Here is a 26,100-nt window from a genome sequence, read left to right on the forward strand (position 1 = left end):
TGCTGTTTAAGGCAGTACAGGATATGGAAACCAATGTGAACAAAATCCTGCATTTTCATGTGGGAGAGACAGATTAAATGCAGTTCACCTATGCACTTTGCTGAGTGGCACTGGGCAACCCTTTATCTCATTTTGAATCCCACAACTGTAATTACTTCGCAGGCTATATATAAGAATATATGGAGCTAAAGTTAATTGTTTTAATGATACAAAGACACAGAAAAAGTTTGTATGCTCTGGGATTGAGGAGCAGAGAGAATGATAGATTTTTTCACTTTCTATAAAGTACAACTGAACTGAAAAATAGTTCATTTATTATCTTAAAAGCATTTTCAGAAGCATTTGAATGTTAAACTGTTATCCAAACAATGTATGTGGTGGAAAATAAACAGCCTTATAAAAGACTACAACATTCAGAAATTCACTTGCCACTATAGTTGTCTTGAATCTACGCTAGACAAATATGAAGCCAATTTCTCTTGTATAGGAAGCTAGCATTTTAAAATTTGTCCCCAATTAGGTAGGTGTTTATTTATTTGCCACATTTGTACCCTATACTCTTCAGCCCAGAGCAGCTTACATACAACCAAAACAAGGCAATCTCTACCTCCAGGCTTGCACTCTAAAAAATTACAGTACTCAAGCAAAAGGGGACAGGGAGGGAAAATCAAAATCAAAACTTGGGCACCAACCATCTTATAATGACCAGCCGTCATAGTTCAGGGTCAGGAGATGCCTGATGAAGCTTGCCTCTCCCATCTAATGCTGAAGCTGTGGTCTGAAACATCTGGAGGACACCTGCTTGGCAAAGTGTGCTGTATGCAGTGCACAGCTGGGTCTGATGGCAGTCATTCCATCAACTGGGAAACCCATAATGATTAAGCTGCCATCCACAATATTATCTGTGAGGAGGTGGGGCAAAATGTAACTTAACTGCCACATTACAAATTTGGGGAAGGGAGGGGGGTAATCTAATGATACACAACTGTTGGCCAGCCCCAGATTAAGATATCAACACTGTGGGCTCCCTCAAAGCAAAGTACCGCACAAGAAAGACAGTGCCCTCTCATGACCAGGGAGGGAGCTATATGGCAAATTACTGCTACCACCCAGAAGTGATACCTTTACTTTGATGTTCTGCTGTATATAAGCATATAAATATGTGACATTTCTTCTGTTTAAACAAAAAGGTTTTTTAAAAAACATCTGATCTTGTGTATTTACTTTTTTTAAAACAAAACAAAATATTTTTTGTGCTTTCAGCGCCTTATATATGTATTGGGGATAGGGAAACATCTTTCACACACTGTGAGACCTTATTACAGGCAACTCCCAGTTTAGGTACATCTTAATGTTGTGCAATCGCGTGCGCGCACACACACACACAGTGCCAAACCTGGAAGTAGCCCCAAAACATCACAAAAAGGGACGGAGCAGGCTTACACATGGAACTCCCACGCAAAACAAGAATTGCCTGTACATGTAAAGGTGCCAGGTTAACAGTCTAAGGCAAAAGTTCTTGAGTTGTTCAGTTCTCTGCTTAAAGAGGCTAGTTTCTACCTTCTTTTGTAAAAATGACTATCACTTTTACTCTAATCTAGTCCATCAATATTCTAAGGATCATTTATGCTGCTTTGCCAGGGTAGATGAACCATTGCAGTATAGTGGAGGGTCCAATCACATAGGAGCTCTCAATTTGAAGCAGCCTCCACAGGATGGCCATAACCTGTAGACTAGCTCTGCACCATCGCCTTCAGAGACACAAACAATTAAGCACCAGTTTCAATCCTGTGGCCCACTAGTTGTTCTTTGTTGATTATGGCGACAGCTGTAAGCACCATCACCTTCCATGCAAACATTCCTGAATGCTAAGAACATTATCAGTGGCTCTTCTCTAGTTACCAGCATCTCTACAGGTAAATCACATAGTGACAAGGGTCCTTTATGGTTAATTCTGCCAGGTACAAAATTTGTTTTCTTTTCAGAGCTGGAAAAAGGTCTGATTTGTCCAAAGCTCTTTACAGTTCAGTTTTATTTTGTTTAAATGCTAACGTGTTACCTGCATATGTCATAATTGCTTAATTCAGTTTTTGCTTTATTATTGCTTTATTTCTGTTGCATTAAATCTTTGTTTTTAGACCCTTTGGGAAAGTAAAAATTCCATCCCAAATCCTAACTCATTCAAGATGTGACTATGTCTGAACATGACCCATCTCAAAGAGCTGCAAGCAGAACACTGCAGAAGGATATCATAGTCCGTCCTGAATGTTGGGAACAGAAGGACAGCACAAAAGAGTGCTGCTCTTCTTGTGTTGCCCATTTAGCAGTAAACCAGCAGAACAAAAGCATTCTTAGAAAAAGAGAGGATTTCTGTTGGCCTTGTAGTCATTCCCATTTTGGGCAGGACACCAATGTCGTCTGAAAACCAGGATTGGAAGAACTGCAGAGATTTAAGACACACTGATTAAAGAAAATATGAGATTTAAGACACACTGCAGAGATTTAAGACACACTGACTAAAGAAAATATTTGCATGTACACTCTAACTTGCTGTACATCCACCCATTTTATGCCTGCTATCTTTGCAGTGTGATGACTTGCATATTATCAAGATATATTTTTGTTAGGAATGGATTCAGATAAGTTACAACCTAGCTAAAAAGCAAACATTCCATCAAATGGGATTTCTTAACAACATAAATCATGAAAAGAGTATTACTGCAGTGTAGCTAACAATAGCTAACGTAACCTGGCACATCCAGCTTTTCTTGCCCCCTTGATAATAGAGTTCATGCAACTAGCTTCCTTTCATTAGCAACAGTATTTTAAAAGATTCAGTGAATTTATGTAGGTTGGTTTAACTCTTCAATTTGGTCTCCAATGGAGGTTTCGTCCAGGACCTTACTCTCATTAACATCAATTAGCGCTTTGGCAAGTTCCCTAGTCAAGCTGTTTGGGTTGATTATGATTGATCAGGTTAGCTGTTATTCACTTTAATTGATTCATTTGCAACCACTTGTGTAGCAAAGTCTTTCACATGCACATTTAATTTTGCAGTTTTTGCCAAGGGTTTTCATGCATGTGCCTTTGAAATTGATTTGCTATGTCTGTCATTTAAGAATTTAGTGTGGTGCTGGCTAAAAAGCTCTGCAGGTTTCACACAGCTTTGCTAGTGGTTCTGCAAATATATATATGTATATGACTAATAATTGACAATTGTCCTTGCATGGAAGTGTGTATCATTTTATAGCAAGGTACCTAACTCAATTTTCTTTTAAAAAGTATGTGTGGCAATCTTTAAAAGCAGTTGGAGTACACCAAGGACAGCGTCATCTGTAAAATCTTTTTCTTTGTTTTACAGGCCACAATGTAGGCAGCCTTTTCCACATGGCAGATGACTTGGGCCGAGCAATGGAAACGTTAGTGACCATGATGACCGACAACAAGGTGTTAGAATAGCAAGATGTGTTTTACAACTTCAGGCGTACCCGCATGGTTTTTATAATATTCATATGACAAAAGGATTAGACTGTAAGAGTTTACATGAAAACAAATTATATTTTTGTGAAGGGTAGTGGTACTATACTGTAGATTTCAGTAGTTTCTTAAGTCTGTTATTGTTTTGTTAACAATGGCAGGTTTTACACGTCTATGCAATTGTACAAAAAAATTATAAGAAAACTACATGTAAAATCTTGATAGCTAAATAACTGGCCATTTCTTTATATGGAACGCATTTTGGGTTGTTTTAAAAAAATTTATAACCGTTATAAAGAAAGATTGTAAACAAAGTGTGCTTTATAAAAAAAAAAAGTTTATATAAATCCCTATAAAAAAAACAAAAAAAGAGGCAGTGCATTTGTTTAGCATCATTTGAGCTCTGTAATTGTATCAGACATAATTCATGTTCTGTGTTCTTTTCCTTATGAATCTGAGAATTTCTAAAACACCAAAACTATTAACATACATTTCTCATTGTTTTGCGTCTGACTAGCACTGGCTTAAAAAAATATTGTCCTGAACTTCCAGTAGAGGTAGCTTTTCTACCTCCTTCCAAGTAGAAATTAAGTCTTACAGGAATTTATCCAGCTAGTTGGCAATAATATGAAAGAGCACATTACATGACAAATGCTATCTTCAGAGCTTGCAACAATAAAAAAGACAAATCGAATCAGTTTTCTCTGCTCCTGCTGTTTCCTCCACTTCTATGAATCCGAATGTTGTTAGTAAACACAAAATAGGAATTGCCTCACCGGATTATACCTTTGGACTTTATCATCTGGTATTCTGCCTCTGACACTGGCTAGCACCTTAATGCTTCAAAGCAGAAGTCTTGATTTGCTTTTATACCCTGCGATGCCACCTTTAGTGATATACCCTGCATCTTTGTGGGTTGTTTTTTTGTTTTGTTTTTTTGAGGGGTGTGTGTGTTGAGGACTTGAATACAGATAGTGACCGACCTGTGATCTGCTTCCATCCTGAAAGTTTGATTGCTCATATTATTAATATTTAATTTTAATTGTTATAGTAGCAGTATTTTTAAGCATTGAGAATTGCCTAGTCTCTTAAAAACAAAATGGTCACTAGAGATCTGCCTTGCAGCAAATTCCAAGGAGCCACAACATTTCAATTAAACAGGAAATAGCATGGAGCAATTATATCAGCTTCAGTTCTATCAACAGTTCAAAGTAGCCACACTGCTTCATGGGAGGCTGGTCATCCAAGACAATAGCCGGTAATTTTGTTCCTCCCTAGGTCTTTCTACAAATAATACCGCACAATTAACAATGACTCAGGAGAGGGATAACAGAAAATAGATGTTACATAACAGCTCCTCAGGTTTACTACTATAAAATTTTGAGGTGCTGTTAACAAAAGCTTTACCATTTCATTCCCTTCCGCCAGCCTTTAATTCCATTGTCTGAAAATAGAATTTCATCAATCTAATCTACATTAATACTTTGCAAGAGTAAAATCTGTTACCTCTTCTTGTACGAAGTGTAATTAAACTTGGGGAAAAATATTTTATTTTTAATGCTAATTAACATTAAACATGGGTAGTCATGTTATTTCTACCTCACTTTGGTTTTGTGGTGTTCCTGACAATTATATACAGAAGATATTACATCATCACCACTTGTCCATTGTGTGAACAGGTCTTATCATCTTAACAACAAGAAGTTTAAAAATGTAATAACTTGCAAAAGAAGCCCCAATCGTACATTTTCAAACTATTTTTTAAATAACTTTGGATGCAATCTATCCTGGTGTGAGCACAGTGCCCACACACTGAGGTCTAAGAGCCCTGTTGCTACCAGTCTCCCTCAAACGTGATTGTGAATGGAAGTTTGTCGGCACCAAGCTCTCCATCTTGCCCAGGGATATGTTTTTCCAAAAGGATGCATGCTGAGGGGAGGGGCCATTACTTCATGAGCAGGCACTTGACCCATACTAGGCTGGATTGTACCATTTATTCATCAAAAAGCATCCTACATATTCTCATAGGAAAGTGCAGAATCTATGGGGTGGGGTTTGTTCATTTATGCCTTTAAGTTGAAAGTTCTCTATAAACATTTGGAAACTAATAAAGAGTGCACGGTTGTTTTCATCAGGGTTTTCATTTTTCCCCTTCATAGACATTAGTTTTGAAGTGAGTCTGTCAAAAGTATTTAAAGACTTTAAGAGCTTTATTGCTGCTTTTTAAGCATTTCTTTGGGAATATTTCATGTTCCTTATATCCACAAACTATTAAACTGTAATACATTTATCAGTGTAACTGACTAACTAACTAACTATCATTTGGCATGTTATACCATTGTTATCCAGTACTGGTTTATTACTTTGGTATCATAATCTATTGTGTTCTAACATCTACACTGTAACATTTACTAATTATTTTTATAAACTTCAGTTTTACTGCATTTTTCACAACATATCAAATTTCACCAAATATATGCCTTACTTATTGTATTATATACTGCTTTACTGTGTATATCAATAAAGCACGCAATTATGTTATAAAAATAAGTGTGTGGCATTTTTACTGATTGGCCAGCAATTAACTAGTGGCTCTTTATCCCAGTTAGACTGGCTTTATAGATTTCAGCTGGGCAGAATGCCACCTTATCCATTCTTGAATTCACGTCTTTCTACAGTGCAATTAAATACCCTGCAGTTAAAGGCTTTGTGGCCAAAAGCCAAACGGTAGTGCCTGGGAGGGAAGGGGTTAAGGATGCTTTGATGTCTTTTCCTTTTTCTTTTTCACAACAGTTGGTTTATAAGCTAAGGACATAAACCTCATATCAGAAAGCTATTTAATGAAAACTGCCTGGTTTGGATGTAAACAAGATTCAGTTCAAGCCAAGAATACTTTCCTTCTGTGAAGCACTCCTTAAAATTCATATCACTAGAACTGCTTCTGCTTTCATCCATCTCTCCTCATAATTTTCACCTCTCAAGCAGACATTCTTGAAAGTTTACATACAGGTGTTGCTGCATTCTCAGACAAGACATATTTCAGCTCCTTTCCAAACAAACTCAAGGATGGCTTTGCTTAGCACTTGATTGCGAGAAACTGGGAGCAACTTTTCCCCTCCTTGGGGTTGGAACACTAAAGATCACACATTGAAAATAGCCCAACTATTATCATTTTTTCAAAAATTCCTTCACAGTATAGTAATCCAAAGGCAACAAGCAAGAATATACTCCTGCTCAATTTATTTATAAATTGGAACAATGTAGGCAATTTTTTAAAAATGGATTTTGTTCTTAAGGTTGCTCAGAACTGTGTTGATAGTAGAGTTTAGACACATATAGAGTGAAATAACAAGTGCTAGCCCTGTTCTCGACTAATGCACAGTGGCCACATTCCTTCTATTTGTGCATACAGCCAGCCTATGAAGGAGCTCTACATCCGTACAGTGGTGCCTCGCAAGACGAAAAGAATCCGTTCCGCAATTCTCTTCGTCTAGCGGTTTTTTCGTCTTGCGAAGCAAGCCCATTGACGGCTTAGCGGCTTAGCGCTATTAGCGGCTTAGCGGCTTTTAGCGGCTTTTAGTGGCTTAGCAGATAAGCGGCTTAGCGGCTTAGAAAAAGGGGGGGAGGGGAAAAAACCCACAGGAACTCGCAAGACATTCTCATCTTGCGAAGCAAGCCCATAGGAAATTCGTTTTGCGAAGCCCCTCCAAAACGGAAAACTCTTTCGTCTAGCGAGTTTTCCATCTTGCGAGGCATTCGTCTTGCGGGGCACCACTGTACATCAGTTTGTATACACAGAATATAAGTATTTTAAACAAATAAAACAATCTGACAGCAACTCTTCGAGGTCTCAAGCAGAGGCTTTTTACAGCACCTGCTGTAAGAATATAATAACAGAAGAACCACTCTTCACCATCAGACTAAAGTTCCATATCTAGTCCCACTGTCCTCACAATGGCTAGCCACAAGCCTATGATTAAAACAGGGCACAAAAGTACTAGTACTTTCCTCTTTTTGATTCTCAGCAACTGTTAGTCCTCAATCTAATCTGAGTAAAGATTCCAGGAGTGAACTGGGGCCCTCTGCAATCAATGCTCTATCACTGAGCTGCGATCCCTCCCATGCATTTTTTTAGAGCCCTCTTCTCCCTGCTGCCATGGGCTTGTGCAGCATTTGGGCATGAGCCCCCACACAGTCAAAGCGAGAACAAAGCCCTAGATGCCCCTAGACTAACAAGATTGATAATGCAATTACCTAGCCATTGTGAACAGCAACAAAAATATTGGCAGAGCCGCTGACTCACAGTCCATATATATCTGCATCTGGTTTTACAATGTCTCTGTTGCACTGAGTAGATTTAAGAATCACTGTGTGATACATATTATCAAAAAGAAACATTGCTTCAATCGGCTGCACATATACGCACACATGAAGTATCATACATCTGAATATCTTAAAATAAACACTAGTCTTCAAACAGTGATTCGTTGGTTATGCCACTGCAGAAGGAGAAATACACATAATCCACACCAGGTATAGAGGAATGTGGTTTTTTAAGTGATACATAAAAATGATTTAAGGAACAATAACAAGAAAACTAAGATTTCTAGCATACGTTTCTGCAACTAGAAAAGCTATTCTATTGGCATATGTGGATAAAGTATTTTTTGACAAAGAATATAGTTAAATCTGTGAAATTCCCTACCACAAGGCATTGTGGTGGTCATTGACTTGGACTAAAGAATGTCTTTAAAATGAAATTAGGCAAATTCGTGGAGAATACGCCTATCAATGGCTACAGGCCACAATGGCTACGTTCTACCTCCACTAACAGAGGCATTACGCCTCTGGATACCAGGTGCCGGGTATCATAAGCAAAGAGGGTTCTGCAGCCCTCAGCTTCTGCTTGCAGGCTTCCCACAGGCATCTAGCTGGTTACTGTGAGACCAGGATATTGGACCAGATACTGATAGGGTTCCACTTACAGGTATGATAGCTTTTCATAACCTATGCTTTTCTGTTGGTTAAACGCTTTAAAAATATTAAAAGTAGCAAAACCAAATAAATGGTACCCTAAATATATTTATTGCTTTAAGTCTTTTGTTATTGATTCTGGATATAGAATGCTGGCAGTCACATGCTAACAGACGAGCATCCATACTGGCAACAAAATAGTCTGTAGGTGGACAAAATGCTTCCTTTTCATCGCTTCTATCAAGATGTTACAAGGTTTATACTTAAATTTTCCCATGGACACATTGGTGGAGATGACATGTAACAAACCCTTCCATTAATCTTGCATGCAAAAAAGAAGAAAGTTCTCATCAAAATGAGACAAAAGCTCTTTGTTTGGTGAATGAGGCACTGCCAAAGCAGACTGTGGAAGAGGAAAATCATTCCTAGAATGAGCTTTTGATTTTTTTTAATAGCAAGGCAAGCTTTGTATGGTTGATCGTCATATTGTACCATATCATAATGATAAGATACATTATCCTTAAATCACTTAGCTTCAGACTAGGCCTTTGTGAGACCCAGCAACTTAAAAGATTCTGATGGGAGACCGGAAAGGAAGGTAACATTTGGATAACTGTTATTGGGAATCCTTATAAAAGACTGATGGACCTCAGGGGGCAAAACTATGCTGGCTTTGGACCTCCATATCTTGGAAATGCAGGTATGTTTTAATTAAATTTGATTGCTAAATGCTGAGTGGGCTTGGGATGTTACTGGGAGTTTTTTAGGGTGGGGGTGGGCTTGAACCAAATAAGGTATGAGGCTGCAAAGCAGAATTCCAAGCATAAACAAAAGGAACACCATGAAAATAATAGAGCTAGTAGCAAACAAGCCTGGTCAGTGACAGTCTCAACCAAGTGGTCAGAGTAGCAGCAGATTCTTTATCACTTAGGAACAGAGAACAGCATAGCACTACCTAAGACCCATCAAAAAGTGTGGAAGAGCAACAGCTTTTTCAAGAAAAAGGGAGATATGCAGCCACAATGAAGCTAGATAGGAAAATGTCCCATAGCCTAAACAATGAAGAGAAACATAAGAAGGATAAGGGCTGAATCTAGACATATATAATAAAACACTGTGAAAATGCTTTTAAAAAACATTAAAAAATATATACAGTGGTACCTCTAGTTACGAACGCTTCTGGTTACGAGCTCCGCTAACCCGGAAGGAGCTGCTCCTGGTTGCGAACTTTGCCCCAGGATGCAAACAGAAATCGTGCACCAGAGGGGCGCGCACAGCGGGAGACCCCATTAGCGAAAGTGCACCCCAGGATAAGAACGGTTTCAGCTTAAGGACGGACCTCCATAACGCATCAAGTTTGTAACCAGAGTAAGGTAAAGGTAAAGGGACCCCTGACCATTAGGTCCAATTGTGACCGACTCTGGGGTTGCGGCACTCATCTCGCTTTACTGGCCGAGGGAGCCGGCGTTTGTCCGCAGACAGCTTCGGGGTCATGTGGCCAGCATGACTAAGCTGCTTCTGGCGAACCAGAGCAGCACACGTAAACGCCGTTTACTTTCCCGCTGGAGCGGTACCTATTTATCTACTTGCACTTTGACATGCTTTCGAACTCCTAGGTTGGCAGGAGCTGGGACTGAGCAACAGGAGCTCACCCCATCGCGGGGATTCGAACCACCGACCTTCTGATTGGCAAGTCCTAGGCTCTGTGGCTTAACCCACAGCGCCACCCGCGTCCCTTCGTAACCAGAGTACAATTGTATTGAATTTCCCATTAGCTCATCATTGCCGTCTTGTATAATGCACTTAAAATGCACTTAAAACATATTTGCAGCTGTATAGCTGTCCCAAGTTCTGAATGTGTATTTTAAGCGAGGCCACTGGGATCCACCAGTTTGTGCTAATTACAAAATGACAGCTTAGAGAGAAAGAGAAGAGCCAGAGGGAGAAGGGTAGGTAACAATATGGTGGGTTAAGGAAAGAGCTCAGTGGTTTAAGGGACAGCATGAGCAGAAAATATTTTGAATAGTTACAAGCTACCCCCCCCCGCCACCTGGCACTGTCATCTAAATATGATCAGCCTAATACAAAACAAACCACAACATTCAAATGCAGTTATTGCTTTGCGCTTCTGACACAAACACATAGCTCTTGCCGAAGTGGTAAACCTCTGTCTGGGCTATAGGAAATTGCTCACTGCTCCATTTCTCACTCTACTCAAACAAAATATCCTATAGCCAAAAGGCTAGATGTCAGAAAGAATGTTATCCTCGACATCTTATTTTCAATGTGAAGGGAATTTTTGTAGGGAGATGCATTCAATTATTTGAGCCCCCATGTGTTTTCTGAAGAAAAACAGCCCAAACACAAGACTTTGGGAAATCAAAGGGGATAAGCAATAGTTTGAGTGTGAGAAAGAAGCGCTTCTTACTTAGACGAGTGGCAACATCCTAGTCGTCATGTATAGAATTAAAGTTCCACTGGGTCCAGAGGGATTGGGAGATATCTGTTAGCAATGCATTCTTAGTGAAATCATCTAAGACAGGCTGTAACATATACCATTTTTTAAAAAAATGTTGGTGATAAACAAAATGATCTTATTACTAATGCAATTATGGAGCCGCAGAAATCAGTTCACATATAAGTAAATAAATGTAAGTATAAGGGAGCAGATTTAAAACAACAATCTATTCTTAAACAACATTTAGCTTTCCACGTGCCTGCCAGCAGCATGGAAATTAGAAATCTTCTCCTGCTTTATCTTGTATTTCTGGATGGATTCTAGTTCCTACACATACTTCAAGGCAGAGTTATGGATTGATCTTAAAACCCTGTAAAATTGTATCCTGAGCTACACAGCTGGATAAATGTCAGACATTAACAACACTCTCTTCCTTGGAGAAAGTGGCTATCTTAATGGCTGTTTCCATGGGTACCAGAGAAGCAAATGATAATATTAAAAAGACAGATAAAGCAGGAAAGGATAGCCTGTGATAACTCTATTTCAGGTTCCAATACAGCTTCAAATTAACTGCCATCAGTAATTCAGAGAAGAGATCATATGGTGTACAAGACTTAAAATACATCACAAAAAGTAGTCCTATTAAAACATGGCTGTTCTGAGCCATTTATTTGCACATGACATATATTCCCTTTTATAATGGCACAAACGAGGTTGTGGTATTTCTGAATTTGCTGTGTGACTGAACTGCACACATTTCTCCCAGGATGTTTGCTGACTTTATCTTTATATGTGTTTTTTAGCCTCCTGGCAAAAGCTCTTGGTTTCCCAGGGTTACAGATTACTTGCTCAGCTTTAACACACAGAGAAAAACAGAAATCATATTTCTTCCCAATTAGATTCCCTGTATGACAACAGAATGTGCCAGTGTCCACTGTGGCATTACAAGCTGGGGAAACCTCGTGAGTCAGAATAATGAACACAAAGAACTGACCTGCTTTGACTTTTGTTCCCAAAACAGAAGGATGACTGCAAGGAGAAAGAGATTGCTTAAAGGTGTGATGTCAATCTAATACACAATTTTCAACTGTTCAGAGGCACAAAGGTGTGCTTTAGACAAAACGAATGCGTATGTAGCACAGTGACTCTTTAAAACCATGCCCTGGAAAATTGACATTTCCACATCCACCAAGGTACAATCCTAGCATGCATGCTTGACTAACACATGAAATAGGGTGGTTTGAGAGTAAGGATAAAATAACTAATATTTTGATATTAACATCATCCTTTACGTAAGATTTTGTCTGTCATAGTCTCCTATGAACACTTGGGCAACTGGCACAATTAACAGGACTTCCTTGTTCCCTTTATACAGCATCTATTAAGATCACAAAAGAAATAGTTATAGGAACAGCTGTTCTTTTGGGTTGAAAGGGGGAGAGAAAGAGAAAGAGATAAAGGAGGCCCAAAGAAAAACTGGAATGGATTCTAACAGCAATGCTTCCTGCTGCAAGGTATACTGACTTACGGTGAAAAACATTAAGTTGACATAACCTCAGTTGGAACAAGGTGGAGAGGTGGTGAAGCAGCACCAACAATTTATTTAGAATACAAAGGTCATGCACACCAGACATAATCATTAATCTCACCAGCTCTTTTGGCTAGGGTTTCACAAAATGCCCCTAAGCAAACTCAAGTCAAGAATGGTATAGCAGCAATATTATACCAGGTTTGGGGAATGAGGTAGGACAACATTTCAATTATTTGAGGTGGAGGAGAATTTCAACAGAGAGGAACATGGTTCACAGGAAGGTTGATATATAGGAAATACTCAGGATTGTGTCATCTTAATATAAAGCAATTTAAGAGCCTTTGTTGTGGTTTCTTTTATTTATATCCCATAAAATCTAGAGCAAAAATAGCAAAAATAAGTCAAGCAAGTTGACACATGCACACACACACTTTTAAAATAACAGGATTTGTGCCTTGGGTCACAGGTCCATTAATTTTGGGTGTAAACATATATAAACAATTATGCTGGGGCTTATAGGGGCTGCAGACCAAAATGTCATTTACAACATCTTCTAAAACACAATAAACCAACAAAAATCAATAAAGATAGTTTACAACCATAACAACAAGGCAGGAAACTAGGAGCAGTCTTACATCTATTTCATAGATAAATATACCACACATCAAATAAGTCAGCTGATGTTGGATTTGAACTACTGATATGCATCAGCATTTTGTTGTGACACTCAGCCAAGTTTTGCTGCATTGTTTAGTGTTACTAACACCAAACAGCTAGTGCTTTAGTGTGGAAGAATGGCAAGTTAGCTTCTTGGGGTAGGCACCTATTGGCATTTAAAACAGAAGATGTGTGCCACCTTGTGGTTAGCAATTATAATAAAAATGAGAAAATTGGTTTTTTGAAACTACCGTATAATCTGAGGCATTTTGTGCAATGCCATTGTGCGTACAAAAGGGGCTCGTGCTTTCAAACACAAGGTCTTTCAAACTCTGTTATTGTCTATTAATCCAATGCCGTATAGGATGGGTGATGTTGTCCATGCTGTTTTGGAAATTTTAATTGGAATGAAGCTGAATCATAGGATAAAAGAGAGCATATATTAGCAACTATTTATCATGTGGCAATTTGGCACTTTTTACATACAACTTGATAAGCTGTGAATGGCTAATACGGGGAAGCCTTACACTTGATATTACCCCAAATTTTTCTCACACATGGCAGGAAAAACAATTTTAATCACACTTTCTTTAATTTCAATGACCAAGTGAATCTGTGGCAATAAAACTTCCACTTGTCAAGTTGGTCATCCGTATTAGGCCTCTGTAACATCCTGCTAAGCAGTGGGGGGCATTTTTACCATATATCCAGAAAACTGAGGAAGTGGAGAAAAGATCAACATCTCACCAGTTACTGAGGAGATAAATATGGAAACTTTACTATAAATTGTAGCACATACCTACAATATGTACGCCCTGAATTTCTGCATTTAAAAAGACACTCAATATGGCTAGCAAATTGCAGCAAACTTGGCAGGATGAGAAAAACAACACACTGGCCTGGTTCACATAAAACATTAAACAGTTGTTTAAAACAAGTGTGCCACTCAGGAGAGGAAGCAAGTCAGAGTCTGAGAAATTAATGCTTTAGTGGGCATAATCTGCAATCAACAGCTAGAAGATCTGGTATCTACCCTGCCTAGTTCCAACCCTGTCCAGGTAAACTGAGGGCAGATCTGCACCATCACACAGGCTGCTACTGCTGTTACTGCAACCACCATTCAATATTGGTGAGATCATAGAATCATAGAATCATAGAGTTGGAAGAGACCACAAGGGCCATCGAGTCCAACCCCCTGCCAAGCAGGAATATCCATACTGGGAATGGGTTTGTTAGTCAGTCAGATATAGTGACAGTAATTCAACTTAGTAACAAAAGCATTCCCCGAATAGTTGTTGCAGAGAGAGAGAAGCAGACCTACAAAAAGCACAAAAGGAATAAAAACCTAGAGTAGCCATTATTAGATATATTTGCAAGAGATTCCCTGTTCAAGTAAAGCTCTTTGTTGCATACCCTTCTATTTGCATCACTTGTAAAGTTTACAGTAGCTGGATTGTCGTTCCACATAAACTGCCATGTGTTATCATGCCACATATCCAAGGCTTACTTAAGATTACCATCTTTTTTTCTGGCAAGATTCCTGCACCTCTAACAGGAAAATGACAAGTATCAATTCAGATAGTGAGGGTTTTCTTAGAATAGAGATGTACAGATGTAGTGATAGGAAGTTTTATCAGTCAAATTTCATTTTCTGTGTTTAACACAGCCTTTTTAAGTGCAGAGAAGCTGGGCCACAAAGAGGATTGTAACCCTATGCATGACAACATCTATCAGTGGCTGAATCACACACAGAGAGACTTTTTAAAAGACTTTTTAAAAAATCGTGGCTTTTAAAAATAGGTCATGAAGATAGGTCATAAATCATGATAAAATAGTAAAAATACATAGATGTATGCCAAATAGTTCACATGTTGTCTTGGTTTGCAGAGACTCACTATGACCCAGCTGGATAATCTGTTTTAAGAGGGATTATATTATGTGGTATTATGCCTCCTCATTGACAAAAGCACAAGATGTTCTTTGGCTTTTGTACAAGCCATAGTAGCGTCCTGATAAGAATGGCACAGAAGCCCAGAAACCTACAAAGGACACATTTCCCCCCAGCCACATGTACAGTCATACCTTGGAAGTCGAATGGAATCCGTTCCAGAAGTCCATTCGACTTCCAAAACATTTGGAAGCCGTGGAAGCCCTGTCAGATGTTCAGCTTCCAAAAATAGTTCACAAACCGGAACAGTCACTTCCGGGTTTGCGCCGTTTGAGAGCCAAAACGTTCCAGAACTAAGCTGTTCAAAAACCAAGGTACGGCTGTATAGTGTTTGAACACATGTCAAGTCTACTGAAGGCAAGTAAGTGGGGCCACTGTGAGTGAGTGATTCACTGATATGTTCACTGTACATGCCATATCACAACAGTACTGTCCTGCTGCTTCCTAAGATCAGGAGAGTGCCTCTCTACACCAACATAGTTGATGGCAAACTTAAGAGAACAAGCTTACAAAACTTGAGAGAGAGAATACCTTTAGCACTTGTTGACCACAAATAGAGTTTGTTAATTTGGTTTATTTTTATAGATATCCTTACATATTCTTCCAAGCATGGTCTGAAAATGTAGCTCTAAAAGATGTAATAAAAAAATAAAATGTTAAATTGTAAAAAGAAGTCATCATTTAGGAAATGATACTCTGTGCTCCATATCCAGTTGAGAATCAATTTTACATAGTGCCCCTTATCTGCATTATGGTTGTTTCAGAATCCAGCATTCTTAACATATCTAAAGATAATCCATAATCCATTGTAATCAAGCTAATTAGCAAAATGACAGATGAATTCACCCACCTACTGTGTTGTTGTCTATGCCCTGAATAACCTGCCCTTTCTTCACATCTTTGTTCAAGGCCTATCACACAGAACACCTTCCCTTAACCTTCCTGATTCTCCTCTCCTCATCCTCAGTATTCATTCATTGCCTAACCTCTCCCTGCTTCCCTATCTTGTCCTACTATAGCTTGTTATTCTATTACAGGTTGCAGATAAAGCTCCCCTCACCTAAAGCATACTTTTTTTGATTGGGGAAAAAATAACTGGGACATCACAAATATGCAAAAGACTCAACATCCAACTCATTATTTTTCATTGCCTTGGTTACATTCCTGAGACAGTAATTTAATAAAAGGGGGCAACAGGAATCATCAAGCAATCATTTCCACTATTAGTGGTAGGTTATTCATTATGCACACTCTCTTTTTGCAAGATCCTTAAATCAGCAAGGCTTCTTAATTAGGGACTTGAAAATTTTCATCTGCAATAACCAAGGACTTGACCTCTGAATTACCCAGTGACCATCAGCTTCAATCCAAGCCTCTACTCCCCACCCCCCTGCTTGGTGGGAATGAGCCACTTGATTATGAACAAGGTCAGATAGAAGAGAAGAAAAGATGCCATAACCCATTTTTAGCAAACATCAACACTGTCAGCATTTTTAAGTACAAAAAAAGTTGCATCTGCTTGGTTCAATAATTTATTGATAGAACAAGTGTTGCTAGAAAAGCAACTCCATCTTTAAATAACTGTCATAATAGGTAGTATCTTCCCAGGGTGCTGTTTCTTGCTGTTTCTGAGCTTTTATTATAACTATGGCATTTCAGTATTGTTAAAATTCTTCAAAAGGATAAATGGGTACATGTGTGTGTTCAAAAGCAAGCACAATAAAAGCTTTATCAGGCAGCTATAAACAGCCCTTTCCAGTACCAAACACATACCATGTTTCCTTCCCATGCCCATTATGAAGAATGGGTGCTAATTTGAATTTTGTATAGTTTGTTTTACAAATCAGACAACAATGGGGCACAATAAACATTTACCATATTCACTTTAAATAATATTGGACTGAACAGATTTCTAGTAAAGAAAATGTATTTTAACGAAATATGTATCGGAAGACTCTTATTTTCCTTTATGTAGTACAGATGCAACTGTAAGGAGTTAAGGACTACAACTGAAGGCTAGAGTCTTCAAATGTATAAGCATTTAGACATTATATATATTTATATAATATATACTAAAGTGGGAAAATGTTGTCCCCATCTCCAAAAAGGTACAGGGCAGGGGAGAGGACGCAGCAACTACCGACCAGTCAGCTTAACATCAATACGGAGAAAGTTCCTAGAACAAATATTAAACAGCGGGTTTGTGAGCACTTAGAAAAGGTTGTTATGATTACTGAGAGCCAACATGGGTTTCTAAAAAACAAGTCATGTCAGACTAATATATATATATATATATAAATAGAATTTGCAAGCTTGGTGGATCAGCAAAATGCTGAGGGTGTACTATATCTTGATTTCAGAAAGGCTTCTGACTAAGTCCCCCATTATATTCTTGTGGAGAAGCAGGTAAAATTTTAAACAGATTTTAAACAGAGGTTGGATGACCATCTGTCAAGAAGTATTTAGCTGTGATTTCTACATTGCAGGGGGCTGGACAAGATGACCCTTGGGATCCTTTCAACTACACAATTCTATGATTCTATAAGCAGAGGTGTAAGAACATTCTTGGCTTTATTCTGGAGTGTGCAGAGCAGCTACATCATCCAGTGACATTAGTGGGAAAGAAGTTATCCAGTGTTTATTAAAGGCACTTCTGTAAGCTATCCCAGTTTAGGCTGACAGCTAATTTCAATGGACTCATGCTTAATGGATGTTATATATGTTGTGATGCATACATAAATCCAACGCAACGAGTCATACACTATGCTTCTCTCTCTCTCTCTCTCTCTCTCTCTCTCTCTCTCTCTCTCTCTCACACACACACACACACACACACAGCAATCTATACCTATATGCTATTACCTCAAAATGATGTGAAGGCTACAAAGCTTGCATGTATAAAGCTTGCTTGAGGTAGAATAATAACCTAGAGCCATTACTTGCTGGTGGTACTTCACAAACTCTGACTTTGACCTTCAAGAGCTAGAAAATACTTTCTGTCATTGCCGGGTCTGAGACATTAAATATTCATTAATTTTCTTTCGCCAAGGTGACAAGTCTGATATTGCAGGTTGTCTGCTGTGGTAACCAAGTTCGCAAGTTATCAAACATGGAGCCACCTCAAGTAGTAATTATCTTGTCAGAGATGGTTGTGTCTCTACATAGAATACACATTATCATAGTTATTTCAGTATACGTTGCCTTTCATCTTCGGTTACATTTCTCCAAAATCATGTACTTCCCAACACGAGCAAATCATATGTACCTGACCAAACATCTCCCAGCATTTATTTGATTCTCTTAGTCTTATGGCCTGACTTGAATAAGCCACTAAGTAGGCAGATACCGTAAGTATTGCTAGGAGCAGGCACTGGAAGGGTTCAGCATCCAAGCAAAAGGATCACTAGTGCCTTGTTTCTGGGACACAATGGCCCTCTAAAGCCACTTAGCACAAGAAAAAACTTGAACTGCCTAAGTGGGATGAAAAACAAGGGGATAAGGAAACACCTATTCTGAGAGCCCAGAGGGTGACCCGTGACCCATAGGCATAGCCCTTCGGGAAATGTGAACATTTACCCCTTTATTTCCTTATTTATATATACAGTTCACTAAAATACATTTTTGTATACGTAAGACTGTTGTCTTGCTGCAATTTGCTTGGCTGCTGAAGGGCAACCACACCACCTCCAGTGCAAGAAACAGCCAGCAGACAAGCAAACAGCGCAGGTAGCAGGTGGCCCAGCTGAGCTGTTTAATGGAGGATGGTAGGTACTGTGAAGAGGCAAATCATGACAGTCTTCAGAAAGCCTGTGTTAAGTGTGTGCAATACATTAGGCACACATTCAGCACACAACAAAAAAATACAGTAAAATGCAAATGCACACAGGCAGAGAGGGACTATATGTGGTGACTATATGCTACTTCCAGTTGCTGTGAACAACTGCAGGAGAGGTCCCCCCCCCCACCGCCACATCCTGCTTGTGGGCTTCCCAAAGGCATCTGTTTGACCACTGTGGAAAACAGAATGCTGAACCTAAATTAGACATTTGGTCTGCTCCAGCAGGACTCTTCTTATCCCACTGATTTTTGTGGAAGTTGTTGCTAGTCAAATGTCATTAGGGTCATGACTGTAAGATGTTTTCGTATGCAGTGTTAGCTAAGTCTGTGAACTTTCCCCCAACATAAGATATTTCATATCTATGACATTTTAATTCCACTGAGTCATTAAGATAAGGAAAAAGGGGCACATTTAGCCCTGTCCTATGATATGCTGAGCCCTCCGCATGTGGTCTGCCTTTGAGACCAGCACCTTAACAGGGATTAACAACTCTAGCATGCCATATTTCACAGCCAGCCAAGACAGCTTCATTTGTGCTAATGCCCCAAAGCAATTTTGCCACTGTGAACAACTGAATTACAAAACAAAACAAATTTACCAGAAAATACAGCTCTACCAGACATTTAGTGCACTGACCTATTACAGTAAAATAAGTGCTGGGAAAAGCTTCCCCTATTTAATAATTTCTGTGTGTCAGGTTGTGTGTTAAAAAACAAAGATTTGGGGCGGAGGATGGAGTAACACTACCAGCAAAGAATATAGTGAATTCATAGTGGGGAGCAATGTTGACACTAGGTGCACAGCTGTTTTCAAAAAGCCAAAATTATAACATACAGCTGTTGATGATGGGGGAGGGGAGGGGAGGACCAGGGAACTGAATCCTCACAAACACCTAATCGCTGGATTTCAGCTAATTGGGAGACAGGGGGCATTAAGCACAGCAGCCCTGCCTCATTGGATTGGGGAAATCACACAGACAGCACTTGAGCAATTTCCAATTCTCATCCACCCATGGATACACATGCAGAAGTCTATGGCCACACAAATATAGCTGCTAGGTAGTTCAGTACAAGTGGATTTGCAGAATCTTATTTTTGTTCAATTAGGCTTACTGAAACCAATCTTCCAATAATACCCTTCTGAAAGCTGATGCAAGGCTGGACCTTCATTTCATTTTGTGCCCCTTTAAACATTAAAAGGAAGATGACATGAGCTTTCACTAGCACATACCTCCACATGTGGTGAGAATGCCCCAAAATCCAACTCTTCTGGACAGCAGTCATACAAGAAATAAGCAAAATAACTAAACAGATAGTAGAAGTCACCCCAGAACTGACATTACTGAACATCTTCCAAGATCACAATGCCTAGTCACACTACAAAGAGCTCATAAGCCACCTACTCTCTGCAGCCAGACACTAGAGTGTCCTGTCAGGAATAAACATGGAAGACTGGTATCAAGTAGTATGGGAAAGAGTCTTGCTAGAAAAGCTAACCAATAGACAAACTGACACAGGGGCAAATAGAAGAGGATGCCTACACACCGGTATGGCTCCCCCTTATCACACATGCAGCCCACCAAGACAAAAACAAAAACCCACCGACAACATAGGATTCAATATGGCTAACTTAAACCAACAACACCCCCCCCACAGGCACAAACAAATCCCACTGCAGCCAACCAAAGAATCAACCACACCCTAGGCCACCACCAAGGAAACATAACAAGCAAATAGAAAGAGAAGCTACCCAAGTGACGCTGACACAAAACCCCCACACATACACTAAGTAAAAGAACATAAGCTTTACCACCCCACCACCCCTCTCTCCCGTCTCCCCCCTTTTCTTCCCAACCCTATACTGCATATAAAACCAATGTCTCACAACAAATGTAACTGATCTGTAGAAAACACAACCTGAAGAAAGAGACAATGCATGTGCTTTTGTAAACGAGAAAAATATTTAATAAAAATTATTTATAATAATAATAACAACAATAAATATCATGGTTTAAATCCTCTGGTCCACTCCTCTAAGCAGAATTAATTAATTGAACACCTACTTAAACCTCAAAAAACTGAATTTTAGCTTTCCTCCCCTCCTGAGTATGCCCTTGGGCAAGTGACAACACACAGAAAGACGATCCAATTCCGCTACAGAGCCTGGACATCTTGCTTTGGACTCTGAGTGGGAAGATGACAACGTCCCATCAATGAAAGCTAAGCAGACCAAGCTGTCTAAAAGAAATGAAGCTGCAGCTGCCCTCATGCTAACCAAATTGACAGCCCAGTTAGACAAACTCCACAAGGATCTTTGCCAGGATTTCACTACAGAATGGAAGGCAGCCATTACCCAGATGGAAAGAAGACTGGATCAAACTGATACTCAACTGCCAGCAGTAGTGAAACTGCAGATGAAGCCTTTGACATCTCGGCCAAATATGCTGTAAAAATCAAAAAGCTCACCTCTTACACAAGAGATAGCCAAGTCCCAATGTGAAGAAGAGGACAATAATCTGTGCTGCTTTAACCTCAAAGTACGCAATATGACTGAATCCCTGGAAGCAGATTTACTAACCTTTATAATTTCACGATTTGATCTTGTACTACCAAATATGAATCCTACTAAAACCGATATTGAAGTGGCACACAGGAGCAGCCAATACTTGCAATCAAACAACATAGTGGCCTGGTGACAAAAGAGGCCATTTTGAAAGAGCTACAAGAAGTTGACAGTTTGGAATGGGAGAGAAATCACATAATAATTTCACATTATTTGTGTCCTGCAACTTTAAAGTGGATAAAAGCATTCAAGATATATACTAGCAGCTTTCAAAGGCAGGGGCTAAATACAGATGAGGGTATCCCTTCCAACATTGTTATAATTGACGGTATACAGCATAGAGCCTTCATGCATGCAGAGGTTCTCAACATCATGCATCTATTAGGCTTGCATGAAACTGACAAAGTGGGAAATGCAGATGATTCATCAGAAGATGAAGCTGATTTATGATGGCAGGAAAAGCGAGGATCCTCTAAAGCATTGAAAAAACACTGTTTCCAGAGAACAGAAATGCACCACATTGCTGGAGCCAGCAGAAACCACACGGGAGAGATCCAATACAAGACCTGATCTTGCAAAGAGCTTTAAAATCAGTCTAGTTTATATTGACAGCTCCCTATACTTTCATAAAACTGGAAATTACTCTATGAGTGATCAATATGCAGCCTTGGAATTGGACGCTACTTGGAGAGGGTCTATTCATTCATTATGGTTGGTTTACTGATACCCCTCCATTTGTTGGTTGCCAGTAAGAATGGCCCAAGGGGGAGAGAAGAACCCTACTCCCTCCACCATTTGTGGTGCAAGCTGGTTTTGTTGTTTCACTGTTAAGTGTTCAAATGTTTGTTAAAGTAAGTTAGTTGATTAACCGCATTACTATGCCTATTATCCAGTTTCAAATCCTCTCTCCCAAGGTCTGCCTTTCAAGGAGCAGAATGACAGAAGGACCTCGCATTAGCATGATGTCACTCGTTAACAGATCCTACCATATGGAATCCTGAAGGACACATTTAAAAGGGCATCTCAATGTACTGGTATATGGCATGGGCAACCCTGTCAAGCACCATAGAATGGAGTCTTTGCTCCAAAAAGAAGAAAAACTGGTTTTATATGTTTGCAAAGATGCGTAGTAAAAAAATCCATTGATAAGGTTCTGTGTTTACGAGGCTATGATGTACAGCTCTGCAGGATCTTCCAAAGCAAGGGGGTTGTAATCCTTATTTCACACTTTTTGAACTTTGCTCCCCAAGATGCCAAAGGGGAGCTTAACTCTACTACCCTAACTATAGCTTCTGTTTACTGCCCAGTGAAAGGCAAGTCCCCTTCCTAAAAAGCACATTTCAAACACTGATGTCTTTTCAGGGAGGTGTAGTACAATTAGGTGTTGATTTTAGTGGAATTTAAACCCCTCTAATACTGTACTTGGCAACCGTTCATTGATTTCATACAACAAAAGAGCAATGTTCAGAACCCACCTTTGACACAAGGGAATCTACTAAATTAATCTCAGGAATGAAATGTTGACAAATGGCACCGTGGTTACTTGCAGTTTTTTCATGTTTACTGTTGCTTGTTTATTGTTGTTACCATAAAAATGGAAAATCACTAAAAATATTTTTTAAAAAACTAATATTTTTATTCCAGATAGTGAGTGCCTGGAGGCGGTTGGAGGTTGGATGGCGGCTAACAGATTGAGGTTGAATCCTGACAAGACAGAAGTACTGTTTTTGGGGGACAGGAGGCGGGCAGGTGTGGAGGATTCCCTGGTCCTGAATGGGGTAACTGTGCCCCTGAAGGACCAGGTGCGCAGCCTGGGAGTCATTTTGGACTCACAGCTGTCCATGGAGGCGCAGATTAACTCTGTGTCCAGGGCAGCTGTCTACCAGCTCCACCTGGTACGCAGGCTAAGACCCTACCTCCCCGCGGACTGTCTCGCCAGAGTGGTGCATGCTCTAGTTATCTCACGCTTGGACTACTGCAATGCGCTCTACGTGGGGCTACCTTTGAAGGTGACCCGGAAACTGCAATTAATCCAGAATGCGGCAGCTAGACTGGTGACTGGGAGTGGCCGCCGGGACCACATAACACCGGTTCTGAGAGATCTGCATTGGCTCCCAGTACGTTTCCGAGCACGATTCAAAGTGTTGGTGCTGACCTTTAAAGCCCTAAACGGCCTCGGTCCTGTATACCTGAAGGAGCGTCTCCACCCCCATCATTCTGCCCGGACACTGAGATCCAGCGCCGAGGGCCTTCTGGCGGTTCCCTCATTGCGAGAAGTGAGGCTACAGGGAACCAGACAGAGGGCCTTCTCGGTAGTGGCGCCCGCCCTGTGGAACGCCCTCCCATCAGATGTCAAAGAGATAAAGAATTACCTGATGTTCAGAAGACATCTTAAGGCAGCCCTGTTCAGGGATGTTTTTAATATGTAATGCTGTATTGTTTTTAATACTGATTGGGAGCCGCCCAGAGTGGCTGGGGAAACTCAGCCAGATGGGCGGGGTATAAATAATAAATTATTATTATTATTATTATCTCCAAGTGTTTGGGTGATCTTCTGGGACGCTGCCCTGGGTACCATACCCTTTAGAAACCACAGTATTGATTACAATGAAAATAAACTTTTTTGAACTCGCTTCCAACAAAGTGAAGAAAATGCTTAACTTTTAGATACTTGTAAAAAAAAGACTGCAAATTATATTGCAAACAGCACTTAAAGAGGTGTACAAATTGCAACAGCAGGAACAACAAGCATTATCGTTGTGACTGCTCCTGCATACCCTACATAGGTTGCTTTGAAATGTGCACAACCATCTTAATGGCTAAGATGGGCCCCAACACCATAGATAATTCTATGGAGCTGCCTAAAACATGTTTAGCATTTTTCTGTAAGCAGGTGGCTATACTCTCCCCTGCTCATTTCTAGTTCTTAAAATTCTTGACACCTAAAATGCAGTTGACGGCTCCATGCTGAGAAAAATATATATATCCAATATTTGCATAGGATTGGCCTCTCTCTTTCACCAGTGAGGATCCATTCATCTCTGGGAGGAAAAAAGCATTTAAATATACTGTTGACTACAGGTGCTACTTAAAATTCTTTCCCCATATCGCTTTGCTGCAGGTCATCTGAGTAAATGTTTGAGAAGAGCTGTATTATTTTCCTATGAACTTGTTTTCCCAGGAAAATATTACCATTACACAGTGTATATCATCTTGTATATGTAATAAGGGAGGAGATCTGTGTAATGGTAAATGCACTAACAACTCTTGCTGGCTTATTTAACTTTAAAATGTTGCCCTGGTCCCCAGCTTTTGTAAGTGGAATAAGAAAGAAAAATAGAAATAGAAGCTTAGCAAAGCTCTGCCTTTAGAAGATGAATTCATGTCTGTTCTCTTTTTTTGTTTTATGCATTTTGAAGAACATTTACCAAGAAACTGAGTCCTACTGAGTTCAACATGACTTAATGTTTGGTGAATTTGTTAAGTATTATAGGCTAAGGCTGCAATCTTTAGCATACACACTTACCTGGGAATAAGTCCCCTTAAACTCCATGGTATTTACTTCTGAATAGACGCACATAGGGTGGCACTGCAAGCCTACCAACTCTCCCTTGTCATGCTCCTGTGATTATCTTCTAATCGCTACATTTGGATGCCAGGAAAGCATTACCTGCTAAACATCTACATGTAAGGTAGTTGTTGAAAGCACAGCTTTGCAAGGAAGTGAAGAAGATAGAAGCCTGCTTGCATTCTGCTGTGGCCTAGTCCACTTTCAGATGGAAATTTGCAAAGCAAGTAACATATGACAAATATGAACCATCATTTTACAATGCAGATAAGCTTAGGGTACACACTTTTAGCACACACACATACCCTGCTTTCAGTAGAATAAAAATTGGTAGCTAGCAGCAAGAACAGCAGATTAGCCCTTGGCCATTTTCTGTTTTAAAAGGTAAAGGGACCCCTTACTGTTAAGTCCAGTCACGGACGACTCTGGGGTTGCGGAGCTCAAGCATTATGTGTTGTTGTTCTTAAGTGTACAATATATGCTAAGCATTTTTTTTAAAAAAATCTATGTGTGCTTTTAGCCCACGCATCACCTTAAGCTGAAGCCAATTTGCTATTCCTTCTGGCTTTTGCAGGGCTCAGAAAAGGATGCTGCAATATCAAAGTGCTGATTGAGCTGCTGGAAGGCGGGTACTCACAGCAGCACTGATTGCACTTCGGCCTTTGTGCTATCCTCCCCTTCAGTGCTGAATTTTAGCTGGTGTTTATATTACGTGTGCTGCTCTCTCCAAAATGGAAGTTGTTCATCATGTCGCTTTCCTTAAAGCTATTCACATTTGTTACTTTTGCAGCCATTAAGAGCCCAGACACAATAGAGATAATTTTCAGCATTAAAGAACAGCTGTGTAATTACTCTGAACTTGCCCCCACTCACTGAATGGGTTCTTTAGTTGAGTTCATGTGTGTATGTACATATAACAGAGTGGCCAAATGGTAGAAATCAATAATTCATTACACAGCAAGGTTTGGATAAATGTACAGTGAGTTCTTGAAAGAAATGGAATCGGAGGTGAGGAATTCCACTTTTTCTTAACTGTTTCTGCTCTTCAAAAAAAACAACAACATACAAGGCTGGAATCAAGTTGAAG

General features: G+C 39.7%; 1 protein-coding gene and 1 long non-coding RNA gene across 24 annotated transcripts in view; one reads left to right on the forward strand and one right to left on the reverse strand.

The window, feature by feature from the left end:
* DMD (dystrophin) overlaps positions 1-5,238 on the forward strand; it is a 1,009,769-nt gene extending 1,004,531 nt beyond the window's left edge. For all 12 annotated transcript variants that reach the window (XM_081858834.1, XM_081858841.1, XM_081858836.1 and 9 more), the window contains one exon: positions 3,362-5,238. In XM_081858834.1, coding sequence (XP_081714960.1) covers positions 3,362-3,459 — 98 coding nt within the window. In that variant the 3' untranslated portion in view covers positions 3,460-5,238. The remainder of the gene's footprint in view (positions 1-3,361) is intronic.
* The window catches only part of LOC309340251, a 62,241-nt gene that overhangs the window by 18,836 nt on the left and 17,305 nt on the right, over positions 1-26,100 (reverse strand). The window contains exon 1 of one of the 12 annotated variants that reach the window (XR_014155882.1): positions 21,461-21,608. The exons of 10 other annotated variants lie outside the window; for them this stretch is intronic. This is a non-coding gene — a long non-coding RNA (uncharacterized lncRNA). Of the gene's footprint in view, positions 1-11,903; positions 11,920-21,460; positions 21,609-26,100 lie in introns of those variants that run through there. One more of the 12 variants, XR_014155883.1, reaches the window with a different exon arrangement.

This window comes from Podarcis erhardii, assembly GCF_964252035.2.
Source record: "Podarcis erhardii genome assembly, chromosome: 4".
Taxonomy (NCBI): Eukaryota; Metazoa; Chordata; class Lepidosauria; order Squamata; family Lacertidae; genus Podarcis; species Podarcis erhardii.